At 45.7% G+C, this 16,155-nt stretch overlaps 1 protein-coding gene across 4 annotated transcripts in view; it reads left to right on the top strand.

Moving 5' to 3' along the window:
• Positions 1-16,155, top strand: part of ARHGAP17 (Rho GTPase activating protein 17) — an 88,798-nt gene that overhangs the window by 44,511 nt on the left and 28,132 nt on the right. For 3 of the 4 annotated variants that reach the window (XM_030300692.1, XM_030300695.1, XM_030300691.1), the window contains exons 5-12: positions 798-909; positions 1,168-1,244; positions 4,347-4,458; positions 8,589-8,657; positions 8,832-8,913; positions 12,779-12,906; positions 14,505-14,616; positions 15,645-15,726. In XM_030300692.1, the coding sequence (XP_030156552.1) occupies positions 798-909; positions 1,168-1,244; positions 4,347-4,458; positions 8,589-8,657; positions 8,832-8,913; positions 12,779-12,906; positions 14,505-14,616; positions 15,645-15,726 (774 nt within the window). The remainder of the gene's footprint in view (positions 1-797; positions 910-1,167; positions 1,245-4,346; positions 4,459-8,588; positions 8,658-8,831; positions 8,914-12,778; positions 12,907-14,504; positions 14,617-15,644; positions 15,727-16,155) is intronic. The other variant, XM_030300694.1, reaches the window with a different exon arrangement.

Here is a 16,155-nt window from a genome sequence, read left to right as displayed (position 1 = left end):
TCAAGACAACCTACATTCTACCTCCCATTGAAGAAATTGACAAACAGAGAGGGTGAGTCAGTTGCCCAAGACCCCACAGCTGGTGAATAGCAAAGCCCGTATTCAAACCCAGGCGGCGTGGTATTGGAGATCGTGTTCTTAATGATAGCACCATGGCCACCTCATGCCAGCGCCACACACGTTGGTCATTTTAAAAGGACCCCGTGGGGATCTCGAGGGGCAGGGAGAGAAGGAGAAGGGTATGAGGAGAGAGGGAAGGACAGAGTCAGAGCAGCCGTTTCATTCGCACGCGTCCTCGGTGTGACGTCAACTGCGTGCTCCCAGGAAAACAAAAGCAGACATGGTTTTCATGCAACATGTCCCTTGAGCTTAGCCCACCATCCCCAGTAGAAAACCAGCACTTGCATTAACTCCGGAGCAAACCCTGCCTCGGCTGGCCTCACTGACAGACATAAAACAGCACATAACGAACTTTACATAAGGTTCTAAAGAATTCCAGGGTTATTTGGAGAACATTTGGTCTTCCCCTGAAGCTAATCCTAGACTCATCACCTCACTGTTCACACACATCCCACACACGTACTCACAAAGTGTATCTGAGAGTGCCTTTTTCATGTTAGAGCACAAACCCGTGGGCTTGCATTTTAGGCGATGCCCCAGACTTACCACGTTTTTAAGGTTCTACCGTGTAGCACCCTAAGGTGTCCCCATCGTGTAGAGAGCTGGCCGAGTATGGTAATCGGGCACCTGGTTTAACGAGCGGATGCTTGTTGTGGGGGTATCTTGTGTTTTTAAAGGAAGATTCTGGAGACGTGTGGCAATGCTGAGAACCAGCTGGCTCTAGAACTTTCTCAGCACGAGGTCTTTGTTGAGGGAGAGATTGTGGATCCTCTCTGCAGCATCGCAGAGGTGAGTGCTTCTGCCAGGCCGCATAGAAGAGCCAAGACCGGTGTGGGCTGCGTGGTGAATGGTTCGCTTGGGTCTGCAAGTTTCACGACAGTCGGTGACTTTGACATATGCTTCCTTTTGGAAATGAGGGGAATCAGTTGAGGGTACAAAATCCTATGCCTCAGGGGGAAAAATGTAAATAAATACTGCCTTTTCAGATGTTAAGGTAAAAACCCCAAAGCTTATCGCATTCGGTCTGTGGTATGTTCTTCTTTCTAGTTGGAGATTCCCAACATCCAAAAACAAAGGAAGCAGCTCGCTAAATTGGTGTTAGACTGGGATTCGGTCAGAGCCAGGTAAGGTACGGACGAGAGGAAGACCACTCAGTGGACAGCATGCAGGGTTCCAGATTCACGCACTTGACCCACAGACCAAGTCGCACCCACTTACACCTGCCTCGAGGGCCCATTCTCCCAAGTGTGGCAGTGGGAATGATGTTAGAACATCCTGTTCTAGGATAGTGGAGTGTAGGAATAAATAGATCTGTGATCTTAGCAGTTCCTGAGGGTCCTGCCACGTCCAAACCCTGTGTGGTTATGATACTTTCATGATCGAATGCTGCTCCCAAAGGGAGAAAACTCCCCGTAAAAGTAAGTAACCATCCCAGAGGGCTGCCGACTTGTGGCCTGCTGCCAGATGACTGTCTGTGGTGCTTCGTGGCAGGACTCCAGCCCAGCTCTGTCCTTGAGGGCATGTGTATCCGTGACTTATGCGGCTTTCTCCGTGGATGAGAATAGGGAATATCTATGGAGGCAGCTGCCGCCTGCCCCGACCTTTCTCATGCTTTACCACAAGAGTTGGCAAACATTCCATAAAGGGCCGGATAGTAAATATTTTCAGCTTTGCAACCCAGATGGTCCCTTTTGCAACTTTTCAACTCTGCTATTGTAGTGTAAAAACAACCCCGGACCATAAGTAAATGAAAGCCTGACCGTGTTCCAATAAAACTTTATTTAAATTAAAAAAAAAAAGGTGGCTTTGTTGATCGACCCCTGTTTTGTTAGCTCTCACTTTTTCTTCTTTTAATTTTTTTAAATTACTGCAGTGTAACTGACACATGATGTATTAATTTTAGGTGCACAACATCGATTCGACAATTCTGTACGTTACTCAGTGCTCATCACGATAAGTGTGGTCACCATCTGTCACCATGCAGTGTCCTTACAATATTATTGATTATATTCCCTTTGCTGTACTTTTCATCTCCGTGACTTGTTTATTTTGTAACTTAATTCTCACTGCAGTCCTGTGAAGCAGAGATGACTATTTCTCTCTGGCAAATGGATGGAGATATAACTGTCATTTACTAAGCTTCTACCTGTCAGATGCTTTTTTTTTTAACAGATTTAGAACATCTGTAGCAATGCAACATGCAGCATTTCCTCGTTCCTGAGATGCCGGTGACTATCCGTGCACCACTGACTAGATATCTCCTTGGGGGAGGGGTGAAGAAACACCACTCCATTAAATGTACGGGTCACTCGTTAAGACATGTGGTGATGTAGGACATACTGAGATGATAGAGGGTGCGTCTAAGAATTAACACATGGTAAAAATAATTGCCACCACTTACCGGACACTTGCCGCGTGCCAGGTATGGAGCGACGGACATGACGTGTCACCTCCTCTGATTCCTCCACCAGTTCCTGTTCATTCGCTCATTCATGTTTTCGACAGATCTCGATCGGGTGTGTCCTGTGTGCCCGACTTCGTGCCGGGGACTAAATTCAGAGGCCCCCTCAGTGAGGACTGGAGAGGGAACAGGGGTTCTGTTCTCTCGGGAAGAGACTCCTTTTCTAGATGAGAGAGGAACCTGCACAGGTTCTCTACATGGCTTGCTTCACGCTTTGTCATGTGTACATCTGTAAGGAGAATCCCCGAGCCGGGACCAGGAGTGGGGCCACCCTGAGGTAGACTTTTGCTCAGGATAAGGAAGAATGTTCTAATGGTTCGTTAAACAAGGCCGTGAATGCTCCCTCCCCGGAGCTGGTTGAGCGACATTACAGGTGCTTGTGCCCCAGGAATTTTACGTCTACAATACAGGTATCCCGGAGGGGATTTCAACACTGATTCTTGATCTGCGTTCAGGATCTTGTTCACTTTTAACCAATCAAAGCAGGTATCAGAGAAACACACAGTTGAATATTTCACCTTTACTTCTTCCTGTGGCTTTTCCCTGGGGGAAAATGATAGTACCTAATGACTAATTACTACCTAATTCCTAAGGAGGAATCCCTAATGGGGCAGATAGCATATGCACACACGTGCACATGCATATCGATTTGTTCTCGATTCCTTATGACGGTTCTGCAAAGTGTTTGTTATCTTAGCTTTACAGATGAGATTACTGAGGCACAGAGAGGTTAAGTCATTGCCCAAGGTCACACAGCTAGTGTGGGAGAGCCAGGCTTCAAACCTGAGCTTGTCAGCCTCCCAGGTCCGTGCTCTGGCCACTCCGTGGCATCGCCAGTCTTGCTTAGGCAGACTTGCCGAAGGCCGGCTTTGGAGGAGAGCCTCATCAGGAACTGGGAAGAAGGTAGAGCCTACTGTTTTGGGGGCAGTGCAGCAGCTGGGAAGCTTGAGCAGTTGCTCGCACGGGTTTTCATGCTGCATCTGTGTAATATCCATGTTTACATTTAAATTGCTTCCACAATAGCAGACATAATTCATATTCGAACAGAAGGTCAAAGCACACCTGAAAACCAAACAGAAATTGTTTTAGATTATTACCCCTCCCCACCCATGCACTCCCCTACTCTTGCTGTGGTATAATTCTTTCCTTTTTTTTTCTCAGTCCTTTTGACTTGATGTAAATTTCCCACATTATGCTTTAGACTTTCTGTAAACTTCATCTTTAGAATATTAATTCTTAACAGATGTTTTTAGTTCTACATGTGTTTTCCTAGCTATGGATTGTTAGCTGCATGACCAAAGCTCGGTCTTTACTTGCTGGAGGTAATCACAGAGGAGGATGGCAGCAGGAAGGGTCCCAGGGGTCCAGGAGCAGGACCGACTCCCAGGGGCACAGGAACATTCCAGATCAAAGCAGGAAGCACAGGAGTGTTTCATGGCAACGGTGCCATGATCAGACACTACAGGAAAGGGGGTTCATGGCATGGTTTCTAGCAGTGGGGCGTGTATGAGACAGGATTATACTCAGAGCAGACAGCTACTCCCAGCACTGCAAGAGTCCCATCACAGTGGGGATGTAATGTCTCTTTTTGCTTGCTTCCATTCCTAGAGGATAAACTCAAGAGGAGCTGGCATCCTAGGTACTCATACCGATCCCAGGTAGAATCGGCTTTGGGGAAAGAGTCTGTTTCCCTCAGGGCCTTGATTCCGCAAGGTTGAGTATGTGCAGCCAGCTCTCAGATGCTGATCGCCCCCATGTTTTACAGGTGGAACCAAGCTCACAAATCTTCAGGAACCAACTTCCAGGGGCTTCCATCAAAAATAGATACCCTAAAGGAAGAGATGGATGAAGCTGGAAATAAAGTAGAGCAGTGCAAGGTACAAGACTTCCCTGATACATACGCGCTTGCATCAGTCTGCTTTTTACAAATGATGGATGAAAGGCCAAATATTGCAGATTATTTAGTGTTTGGCACAAATACTCTGAGTGATATGAAAAATGCGTTCTAGTTTCTTCTGCCTTCTTTCTTTATTTTCCAAGACTGTATTACTTTATACTAAGAATAGCATAGCCTTTAAAAAAGTTTTAAGTAGGGGGCGCCTGGGTGGTTCAGTCATTAAGGGTCCGACTTCGGCTCAGGTCATGATCTCGCGGTGCATGGGTTCAAGCCCCACGTTGGGCACTGTGCTAATAGCTCAGAGCCCGGAGCCTGCTTCCGATTCTGTGTCTCCCTCTTTCTCTGCCCCTGCCCTGCTTGCTCTCTGTCTCTCTCTCTCTCTCTCTCTCTCTCAAAAATAAACAAACATTTAAAAAAAATTTTTTTTAATTTTTTAAATGACAGAAATGTCTGAGCTTATTTAAAATAAGGAATAGATGGGGAAAAAAAGAAAACCATAGCAAACTGTATAAAGTTACAACTGTTACAACAACGTACATAGGGGTGCCTGGCTGGTTCAGTTGGTGGAGTGTGCAACTCTTGATCTCAGGGTTGTGAGTTCAAGCCCCATGTTGGGTGTAGAGATTACTTAAACAAATCTTTAACAAAAATGCACAATAAGCACAAAAATAGTTCTGTGGAATAGCATAGTTTTTCTAGAATCGATGCTATTACTTTATTTTAAAAATTTTTTTTGTTTATTTTTGAGAGAGAGAGAGACAGAATGCAGAGGGCAGAGAGAGAGGAAGACACAGAATCCGAATCAGGCTCTAGGCTCTGAGCTGTCAGCACAGAGCCTGACATGGGGCTGGCACTTGTGAACTTCAAGATCGTGACCTGAGCCAAAGTCAGACGGACGCTCAACCGACTGAGCCATCCAGGCGCCCCTCAATGCTATTACTTTAAACAATGGAATATACAGTAAAGAGGTCATCATATATCCGTAGAGAAGAGAAGAATTATTTTTTAAATGTTGCTGGGACAATTGGTTTGTGATTTATTTGGGAGAAATACTATTTTTTATGTCATTAAATTACAGATTAGATGGTTAAGTGATCTCATTCTCTGTACATCTATCTGTGAAGATAGATCTTTATTCTAAATGTTATTTGAGGTGTTAAAGAAACAGGTCTTTGGTGAGTCTTAGGGTCATTGACCTAAGCTTTTCTTCCTCTTACTATTCAGCATTTTTCCAAAAATGGTCTCTATTCTATTAGATAGTGTTGGGACTGTTATATTTTAGTTTGTATAAGTCACGCTATAATTCATTCTTCAGATAATGAATTTTAGGATCAATTAACTGCAGTAAAATGAGTTGTTTAAAACTGAACTCACAAAGTCATGCCATAGCCTTTGCATTTGAAAAGATGACCTTCAGATAAATGCTTCTGATAAAATGGTCTCATAGTGGCTTATTCCTGTGCAGAAGAGTTACAGAGGTCTTGGGAGTCTGGACTGGTGCATTATGGGCTGATGTGTCTTCTCTCGACTTCCACCCCAGAGCTTCTCAATTCAGATGGTTAAAACTTGTGAAAATATCTTCTGTCTCTGTATGCTAACTTCTGGGTAATTTCCCAACATCTAAGTTCTGTTTCACTGATTTTCTCTGTAGCTAAGTCTCATCTGCTGTATAATTAATCAACATTGAGTTTGGAATTTCATTTACTGCATTTTTCCATTCAAATTTCTTCAGGTCAGCCTTTTTTGATACTATGATATTGTTCTCTAGTGCCTGTTTTTTTTTTAATGTCTTTAACCATTTTATGTATACTTACTGTAAGAATCTTTGGTAATTCTGTTTCCTCAGTGAGAGTGGTGGGAGTTTACTTCATGGTGGATTGTTTCTTCCTGTGTTTTGCAATTTTGTATTGTGAGTTCATTTTAAGAGAGACTTTATCTGTGGGACTGTTAAGGATTGGGAGTGACTTTCCCTACAGAGTATTACCAGTTCAAGGCCATTTTTAACTAACTTTAACTTTCTCAGTTTGAGGATTCCTGAACCACACGTATTATAAACATAGACTTCAGACCTTCATGAAATCAGGCTGTATTTGTAAAATCCAGGAAAATATTTTTACTTTCCCAATGCAAAACACATATACTCTATTCTTTCCATATGCTACTGAGCGAATATTTTCTGATCCACCCTTCCGCTGAGGATATAGTTTCTCGGGGATCTTTGTGTGTGATGTGAGCATACTTGTCAGTTACAGTTCCTCACCTTGCCGGACCCAAGGCTTCATTTTCTGTCCTCTGACTCCACGTGACTGCCAGATTCCAACACCTTGGCCATCAAGAGTGGCATAGACCCACCCAGGTCATCCCCAGCTTCCACTTGTCAGGCCTTTTCCTTTAAAAAAAAATTAATGCTTCAAGTTTTTATTTAAATTCTAGTTAGTTAACATACAGTGTAATATTGGTTTCAGGAGTAGAATTTAGTGGTTCATCACTTACATACAACACCCAGTGCTCATGCCAACAAGTACCCTCCATAATGCCCATCACTCATTTAGTCTAACCCCTGCCCACCTCCCACCAGCAATGCTCGTTTTTTTCTCTGTCGTTAAGAGTCTCTGGGGCCCCTGGTTGGCTCAGTTGGCAGAGCATGTGACCCTTGATCTTGGCGTCGTGAGTTCAAGCCCCATGTTGGGTGTGGAGCTTACTTTAAAAAAAGTAGCTTTTATCGTTTACCTCCCTCTCTTTTTCTTTCTCCTGTGTTCATCTGTTTTGTTTCTTAAATTCCACTTATGAGTGAAAGGCCTTCTCTCTTCCTTTGTTTTCTTTCTCCTCTGCCCTGCCCTCTTTCTCTTTTCTTTCTCTCCCTTTCTTTTTTGGAGATGTGTGGTGGGTCTCCATGAATTTACTCCATTGCTTTCCCAGTTATTCTAAACGAATGTTTGTTGCTACCAACTAGCATTTCTAAGTTTTTTCATAAATGAGAAGGGCCTTCATGTTAATTTGTGCACCTTGATGCTAAAAACAGAAAGAAGTACATTTTATAAATATATACATATGTAATTCAAATACAATCTAATTCAAATATAATATAGGAAATATATATATATATATATATATATATATACACAATTGCCTAATCTATCACTTTTAAGCAAATTATTTAATTTTTATAAGCAATTCATCTACATTAGTTCAAGTATCAAAAGCATAAAGCAATATACAGTAAGTCTTTCTTCCACCCTTGTCCTGCTTCTACCGAATTTCCTCTGCTCCCAAAAGGTAACCTCGATTGCCAATTTCTTGTTTTTTCTTCCGGAGATATTTTTATGCTAATGTGGCAGCAAAAATATAACATTTTTTTCTCTTCTATTTTTACACAGGTGGTAACATAGCATAACTAATGCTCTATACTTGTTTTTTTTTTTTTTTAATGTTTATTTATTTATTTTGAGAGAGAGAGTGACAGGGGCAGAGGGAGACAGAGAGAGAGAGAGAATCCCAAGCAGGCTCTGCACTGTCAGCACAGAGCCCAATGCAGGGCTCAATCTCATGAACCATGAGATCAGGACCTGAGCCAAAATCAAGAGTCTGGATGCTAAACCGACTGAACGACCCAGGCACCCCTATACTTCACTTCATTTTTTTCTTTTTCTTTTTTTTTTTTTTTTTTAAATGCTTATTTATTTATTTTGAGAGAGAGAACCAGCCAGCATGGGGAGAGGCAGAGAGAGAGGACAGAGAGAAAGGATCCCAACCAGGCTCCAAACTGTCAGCGCAGAGCCCGACGTGGGGCTCAATTTCACCAACTGTGAGATCATGACCTGAGCTGGAATTAAGAGTTGGACACTTAACAGATTGAGCCACCCAGGTGGCTGTATATACTTCACTTCTTAATAAGGAGTATTAACCGTGTATCTTGGAGATCTTCCCACATCATTCCCCTAATAAGCTTCCTTTTTTGTTGTTGCTGTTGTCCCAATGTATGGTTATACCAGGCAATTGATGGACGTTTAATCTGTGGCTCTTTCCATGATGTTTTGCTCTAAGAGCTCATGGATATTAATTCTCAGATGCCATTTTCTTCAGTGACCTCTCTTCTCTTCCACTCACCAGGACCAGCTTGCAGCGGACATGTACAACTTTATGGCCAAAGAAGGGGAGTATGGCAAATTCTTCATTACGGTAAGCACCTCGCCTTGACAAAGTATGAAAACATTGTAAAAATGGAGTCATTTTAGTTTTTTTTGTTTTGTTTTGTTTTGCAAAAGATTTCATTTTTGGTTTTGCTCAGCCATTGTGTGTGTGTCCATCCGATGCTAACGTTGCTTTTGTTTTTGAATGTGGGTCTGTTCTCAGTTATTAGAAGCCCAAGCAGATTACCATAGAAAAGCATTAGCAGTCTTAGAAAAGGCCCTTCCCGAAATGCGAGCCCATCAAGGTAATGTAACCTGCGTGCTGGCTGATGCCTCCTTTTTGCCTCTGCCACTTGCGCTCTGTTCTTCTTCACCCTGACTCCTTTGCATGCATTTCCTTTGGATAACGCCTTTGTCCTCAGAGAATACTGTTTCCCAGCATAATCTCATCTTTCCTCGCCACATTCTCTAATTTCTTCCAAACCCAAATTAACATACTAATGGGACATGTGCAATTCTGACATGTTCAGTTGCTGGACCCTTTGGGGGAGTACCTGTATGTGTTTTCGTGTCTTCTCCTTTTCCGGGTCAGTTATTTGTTCCCTTGGGTTTAACTCTGACCCTGCGACTCCAAGAGCATACATTCTGGGGAAAATATTGGACTTTGCGAAAGGGATTTTTAGAAGCCAGTACTTGATAGCCCTTCATCAGGCACTCAGTTGGTGGGAATGAACCATGAGGCCATAGACAACTTCCTTCCCCCTCTTCCTTGCCTGCATACAAGGCTCTTGTTCTCAGCACTCACGTTCTGCCCTCCATACTCAAGCTTTCAGCAGACTTTACCCACAAGTCATGAGTGGACTGAACTTCCTTCTGATGTTTAGTTTTAGCCCAACATTAGAGCTTTTGATTCTCATTTTCTCATTTGCCATCAGAGCATCTGCCAGCAGAGATCCGAAAACCTGGTTGAGACAGAAGTTAGTCTGTCTTCTTTGGACCTATTGTACTGTTTGGTTGTGTAGACCCCGCATTTGGAGCCTAGGTTCCCCCTGCAGAACCTTTGGTCTCAAGCCAGGTGCTGAGCGCAGTGACTCTGTGATCGCGAAAGAGAGCGAGCGTGTGTGGGTGTGCATGCACACCGGCACCCTCAACAACGCCACTTCTCTAAATTTGAGGAGGCCCCGATCTGCATAGGCAGATATTCACCCAGCTCGAGTGCATGCATCTGATGAGCTCTTCCTAGGGCAAGCTGCTCTTGCTTTCCTACGTGATCCGGTTTCCTCGTTTGTGGATGACGAGGTCAAGTCCCCGTGCGAGGGAATGAAGCCGCTGGCATACATCCAGCCTTGCAAGGGGCAGGCTCTTGCCGGGCAAGTTCTGAGCTCCAGGAGTGTGTATTTATGGGATACCTACCGTGTGCCTGGCCCCATGTAGGACAAGATGGTAACCGTCATCATCTTAGCCTTTGAATGAATTAAAATCTGGTTTGGAGCTGACGAACAAGCACAGCAAAAGGGAAGATTGGGTTTTGTGAGCAGGACTTTAAAAAAAAAAAACCCAAAACAACCTCTTTTTTTCCCAAGGCTGTTTTCCCTAGAGAAGTAGGTCAGCCAGTGACAGGGAACAGGAAAGTTCGTTGTTAGGGCTGTGCTCTTCCCCCTCCTGCCCTCCTTGTCCCCAGAGCCCCTTCCTGGTGACAGTTCCCATCTCACCAGCGTCTTTGGCCTCACGGCCTCCTCAGTGCTGGTTCCCTCTGAGGGCCTGCTGTGCCCTGAAACTCCACACATCCCAGAAAGCAAGCCGATTCTTCCCCTCATGCCAGCTGTCCCTTCATCCTCTGGCTCTCCCGAGTGCCGCCTTTTTCCAAACCATCTGGGCTTGAACTTGGAGCCACCTGTTGCCGGGGTCTGCCCTTTCTGCCTTTTGCTAGGCCTTCTCCTCCTCTCATGCCGTCCCCCCCGGGCCTGTGTCACTTCACGCGTGAACCGTGGAATCAGATATCACTTCTGAGACTCAAGGTCCCTGGACCTTTCTCAGCTGGTCTTCCTTGGTCTGTTTCATTCATCTAAGCCCCCCTCCTTTGAGAAGCCTTCTCTGAAGCCAACAGCACACACCTTGTCTCCTGAGTCACTCTAGCATCTGTGGTCTATGCCAGAAGTCGCAAACAGCCACGTCTCATTAAAAAAAAAATGTTGCCATCATTGAAACACCAGACACCTTCATGTAGCAATCTGGTTTCTGGCTTCTCCTGGAAGTTGTGGGAGTCTGGCAACCCTGGATCTGTTTTCCTACATGGCAGCGTGGGTCGGGCGCCAGGCGCAGGGCTGGTATGTCCCTGGCCCCTGTGGACAACTGCATTTGTGACCCTCATCTATACCATTTTTTGGCCGTGACTTAGCAAACATGCGTTGTCTTGTGAATGAGTGTTGTACGTTTACATGTGTGTCTTATATTTATTTGGGGGGGGGGTGGTGTTGTGAACTGTGGGTGCCGCTGTGGCAGCCAGCACTTGACTGGTCTGTTGTGTGAGAGGCCGGCATCCTCAGGGCGGTTTGGCTCAGGAGTCGTCTAGGTCACTGGTTCTCACGTCCACCCTCTGCCAACATTACACCGCGGTGGGGGGCAGGGCACACCGTAGAGTGTTTACTAGAAAGTTCCAGCAGGTGTTTGGAGAACACCCAGCCCTTGCCACCACGGGGTCAGGCATGTGGGGTGGCCGTGATGGCAGGTGCCATTTGCAGAACTCCCCTGGGGCACTCTATGTATCTCCCAGGGGAGGGGTCATGTGGCCGTTTTCTGCCTGATTGAGAATCCTCGTTTTAGATGAAAGGGACAAAGTATGCGGGGGAAGGTCTGGCCTCTGAGAGGGCTGTCACGGAGAAGGGCCAGGCCCCTGGATGCTCTTGCTGCTAGGAATTATGCTGACCATGGCTGGGGCTGGGGCTGGGGCCGGGGCCAGGGCCAGAGATGAGGAGGGCGCCTGCCTCTCTTGCCCTCACCTCTCTTCAACCGGGACCCCACTCGCTCTTCCCATCGATTCTAGCCTTGCACAAGCTCTCAGGCCCAGGGACCTGGGGATTCCATTCTTCTTCCTCCCACTATGTGCAGATCACACGATGGGGCCTGTCCCTGCTCTTTTGTGTAGTGGAGTCTAAGAGGACACACCAGGGTGATCGTGCCTGCTTTGAACTCGTGGTTCGAACAGCAGAGCGGCTGAAGGATAATTGTCCATTGGTGGTGCGGAGGAGGACGGGAACCTTTCCCGTCACCGGAAGGAACTAAGTGTTCCTCAGCTGAGCATTTTTCTTGGGCCGGTTTCCCCTCTTCTGCGTCCGTGTGCTTCTTGGGCAGCGGTAGATATGCACAGGACCCGCAGGCGGGCCAGACCCAACCGAGTGCTTCTCATCCCAATGGGACACATCCATTCGCCAAACTCTTGTTTCTGTTTTGCTGCTTTATTGTATGTATTTCTGCTAAGCTGCCTCAAATCTCTTATGGAGTGGAGCAGAGTATGTGACCCCAAAATAATATAAATGATCGCTTTACTGCTGGCACAGGCTTCAGCCTCAGCTGCTTTGGGGCTGCGGATCCCGCGTTGTTCCCTACGCAGAATGTTTGGGACCTGTCTGGGGCCGGCATTCAGAAGCACTGCATGTCACGGAGACGTTGCATTTGCTACGAGTTCCCATCGGCCATCTTCCGGTCTTGTGTGATGATGCTTGGCTTGTGTTTAAAATCTTAAGAAGTTATTTCCTCTTGCACTGAGGGAGTCCCCTAGATGGAAGGCCAGTGCTGCTTTGCATGGCTGGAATCAGTTTCCTTCCAGTGAAATCAGGGTGCCTAGACGCATCCTCGGTGTAGGGCCAGGCAGCCCGCCAGTCCCATGCAGGAGCACCCTCGTGACTTCAGCTGGGCCGCTCTCACGGGGTGCCACAGAGGGTGTTCAGGGCTTCTGCTCTGCAAGTAACCTCCCAGCCCCATGCCTATTTTTGCTCTAGTAAATGGTAAACAGCAAAAGCAAACAGAACAGATGTTTCCCCTTTTCCCAAAGCCTCAACCACCAGTCCGCTTAAAAAAAAAGATCCCCTTTGGTAATTTGGGTAAGGAAAAAGACTCCCCATTGATGCCGTGAGGTTGTTGGGTGTCTCACTGGATGCTTTGCTGCTCTAGATAAGTGGGCGGAAAAGCCAGCCTTTGGGACTCCTTTGCAAGAGCACCTGAAGCGGAGCGGGCGTGAGATCGCATTGCCCATCGAGGCCTGTGTCATGCTGCTTCTGGAGACAGGCATGAAGGAGGAGGTAAGGGCGCCGAGCGGGCCTGCTTGCCGCCGTCTGTACTGTGTAGACCCGTTGGTGGTTTTCCCACATTTTGAGACCCTGCACATTAGACACTGTGAATAAAACCAAATTCATAGGAAAACAATACTTACCCTTCCCGCCTGCAGTACACTCTGACTTTCTTTTGTCCCCTTGATTGTTTCACGTTAGACTCTGGCTGTGATTTGTGGCATTGACTTTCATGATGCATTAAATGGACCAGAGCTTCCGTGAACTTTGTTCGTAGCGAGAATCTTACCCTCGTGTGGTACTGTGCAGTTTTGGTGGAGGTTTATTTCATGGGTATGGTAGAAAAACCCAGGAGCCGAGCAGGTCTTGTTACTTACTCCCTATGTAGATAAGGAATTCGGCACACAGTGAGCTCATGGTGGGGGGATGAAAATCAAATGCCGAGTCTTTTTTTTTTTTTTTTTTCCTTTTAAGAACCGTATTGAGGGGCGCCTGGGTGGCTCAGTCGGTTAAGCATCCGACTTCAGCTCAGGTCATGATCTCGCGGTCCGTGAGTTCGAACCCCACGTCAGGCTCTGTGCTGACAGCTCAGAGCCTGGAGCCTGTTTCAGATTCTGTGTCTCCCTCTCTCTCTGACCCTCCCCCGTTCATGCTGTCTCTCCCTGTCTCAAAAATAAATAAACGTTAGGAAAAAAAATTAAAAAAAAAAAAGAACCGTATTGAAGTGTAATGTAGATAGAAAAATGTATGTATCATAAGTGATGCATTGATAAATGTTAACAAACTGAGCCTACCTGTGTGATCAGCATCCAGATCAAGGAACACTCTAGAAGCCCTCTTGTGTTTGCTTCCAGGCACTGCCCCATCCCCCACTGACATGACCCCCAACTTCTAGTAGCCGAGATCAGAGCTTCTCAGCCGGGGCTAAATTTTTTCCCCTTTTGGGAGCGATTTGGCGAAGTCTGGACACATTTTTGATTGTCACGATCTTGGAGGGGGGTTGCTCCTGGCCTCTGGTGGGCAGAGACCAGGGCTGCTGCTAATAAGCAGCCTGCAATGCACAGGACAGGACCATGATGAGGAATTACCGCTCCTGAAATGTCAGTACTGCTGAGACTGAGGAACCCTGCCTAGATTTATTTTGCTTAAAACCCGAATCTCATAACTCCTGGACCAGTGTCTTCACAGTCCTGCCTTTCTTGGGCGACCTTCACGTGTTTTTCTCCAAGTAACTTTTAGAGCAGTGAAAGTGACTAAGGGGCCTAGTCTAACAATTTCTCATGCGATGTCCATTAAAAAAAATACAAAAGAATCCTAAATTTAGAAAATCTGTAGCAATCAGCCTTGTGGAAGTATAAAATAGCGCATTTAGATTTCTAATAGAGACAGGTATTTTAGCAGCGGGGCAGGGCACGAGTTCTCGCTGATCGGGAATGCACTGCTCTCTGCCTGCGTTTGTCCTCGTCACCCTTCCTGGCAACCCTACAAGGCAGGCAGCATTCCTGCCCTCGGAGAGGGGTCTGCAGGGCTGGGGCAGAAGGCTCTTCCATCGGATTTGTACTGCCGCCCCCAACTTGAACTTGACACTGATGGCTTTTTGTTGTCTTCAGGGCCTTTTCCGAATTGGAGCTGGGGCCTCCAAGTTAAAGAAACTGAAAGCTGCTTTAGACTGCTCCACTTCTCATCTGGATGAGTTCTACTCAGACCCCCACGCTGTAGCAGGTGAGCCGCAAGGAGTCGCCCTCAGGGTGGGTGGCAGGTCGCATCTCAGACAGAGCATCAGTCAAAAATCCAGTTCTGGGGGTGCCTGGGTGGCTCAGTCAGTTAAGCATCCGACTCTTGATCTCAGCTCAGGTCATGATCCCAGGGTCTGACGTTCAAGCCCTGCGTTGGGTTCTGTGCTGAGTGTGGAGCCTACTTAAAAATTTTTTTTTCATTTTAGGTTTAAGTGACAGATAAAATTGAAATGGTCTCCCTATATAAGTTTAATTGGAAAAAACTGAAAGGACAAATAGAACAGTGTGCAACTCTTGATCTTAGGGTCATGGGTTCGAACCCCACATGGGGTGTAGAGATTACTTAAATGAATAAAACTTTTTTAAAAAGCTGAGTGTACACACACACACACGTCTATTCTGTTCTGGAGGGTTTATTTGTTTCTTTGTTTTCTTGATTATTACGTAAAAGGTAAAGGTGGTTTATAATCCAGATATTTGGAGACATGCTTGTATTTCCTTCCCTTCTTTTTTTTTTAATAAAAAAAAAATTTTTTAATGTTTATTTTTGAGTGAGAGAGCACAAGCAGGGGAGGGGCAGAGAGAGAGGGAGACAGAATCTGAAGCAGGCTCCAGGCTCTGAGCTGTCAGCACAGAGCCCGACAAGGGACTCGAACCCATGAACCGTAAGATCATGACCTGAGCTGAAGTCAGATGTTCAACTGACTGAGACCCCAAGTGCCCCTTTCCTTCCCTTCTTTCACCTTCAGACTCGAGATCTTCCTGGGGAAGTGATGTCTATTAGAAGGTGACTTTGAAGCTAATTTTATTTTCCATTGATCCCTCTCTATATTATGCAAGAGACAGAATTTGTTTTAGGAGCACCTAATTCTCTAGCCACTCCCGCTGGTTCGTGGCTTGTTCTAGATACTCTCGGAAGGTGGTAACTGAGATCATTTCAGCTTGCAAAGTAACACGTCCCAGATTCCCATGCTTACCCCTGGACATACTCAAAGTGAGTGTTAATAATTCCAGGTGCTTTAAAGTCCTATTTACGGGAATTACCTGAACCTTTGATGACCTTCAGTCTGTATGAAGAATGGACCCAAGTGGCAAGGTAAGTTTAAAGAACACGGAGTTTTATAAGTTAAAGGAATATTATGGAATATTATGTTCCCTTTGTGAATTATCTTACTCTTGGGGGATATAGAATAACATTAAAATAGCACATTCGTTATTTAGCATGCTCTTAAGTTTAGGGTGAAAATATTGAGTGTGAGTATGATTATTAGTATAGGAAAGTCACCCCTAGTGCATTGGCTTCAATATGTGTGATGTATGTCGATGAAGACATATAGTGGAACCCGCACTAATAGATCAGCTGATCCCAAGCCCCTTTTATATTGAAGACAGCCCTATAACGGGGACAGGTGTCATAGTGATCAGTGGCGATGTGCCTGGTGAACTGTGGAAACTCAGCAGGACAATAACACAATGTTGATGGCACCAGTCATGACAGTTTACACTTGCTAAGCATTTACTGTGT

Source organism: Lynx canadensis, chromosome E3 (genome assembly GCF_007474595.2).
Source record: "Lynx canadensis isolate LIC74 chromosome E3, mLynCan4.pri.v2, whole genome shotgun sequence".
NCBI lineage: Eukaryota > Metazoa > Chordata > Mammalia > Carnivora > Felidae > Lynx > Lynx canadensis.
The sequence above is the reverse complement of the archived record's forward strand: the minus strand, read 5'-3'. Positions and strand labels throughout refer to the sequence as shown.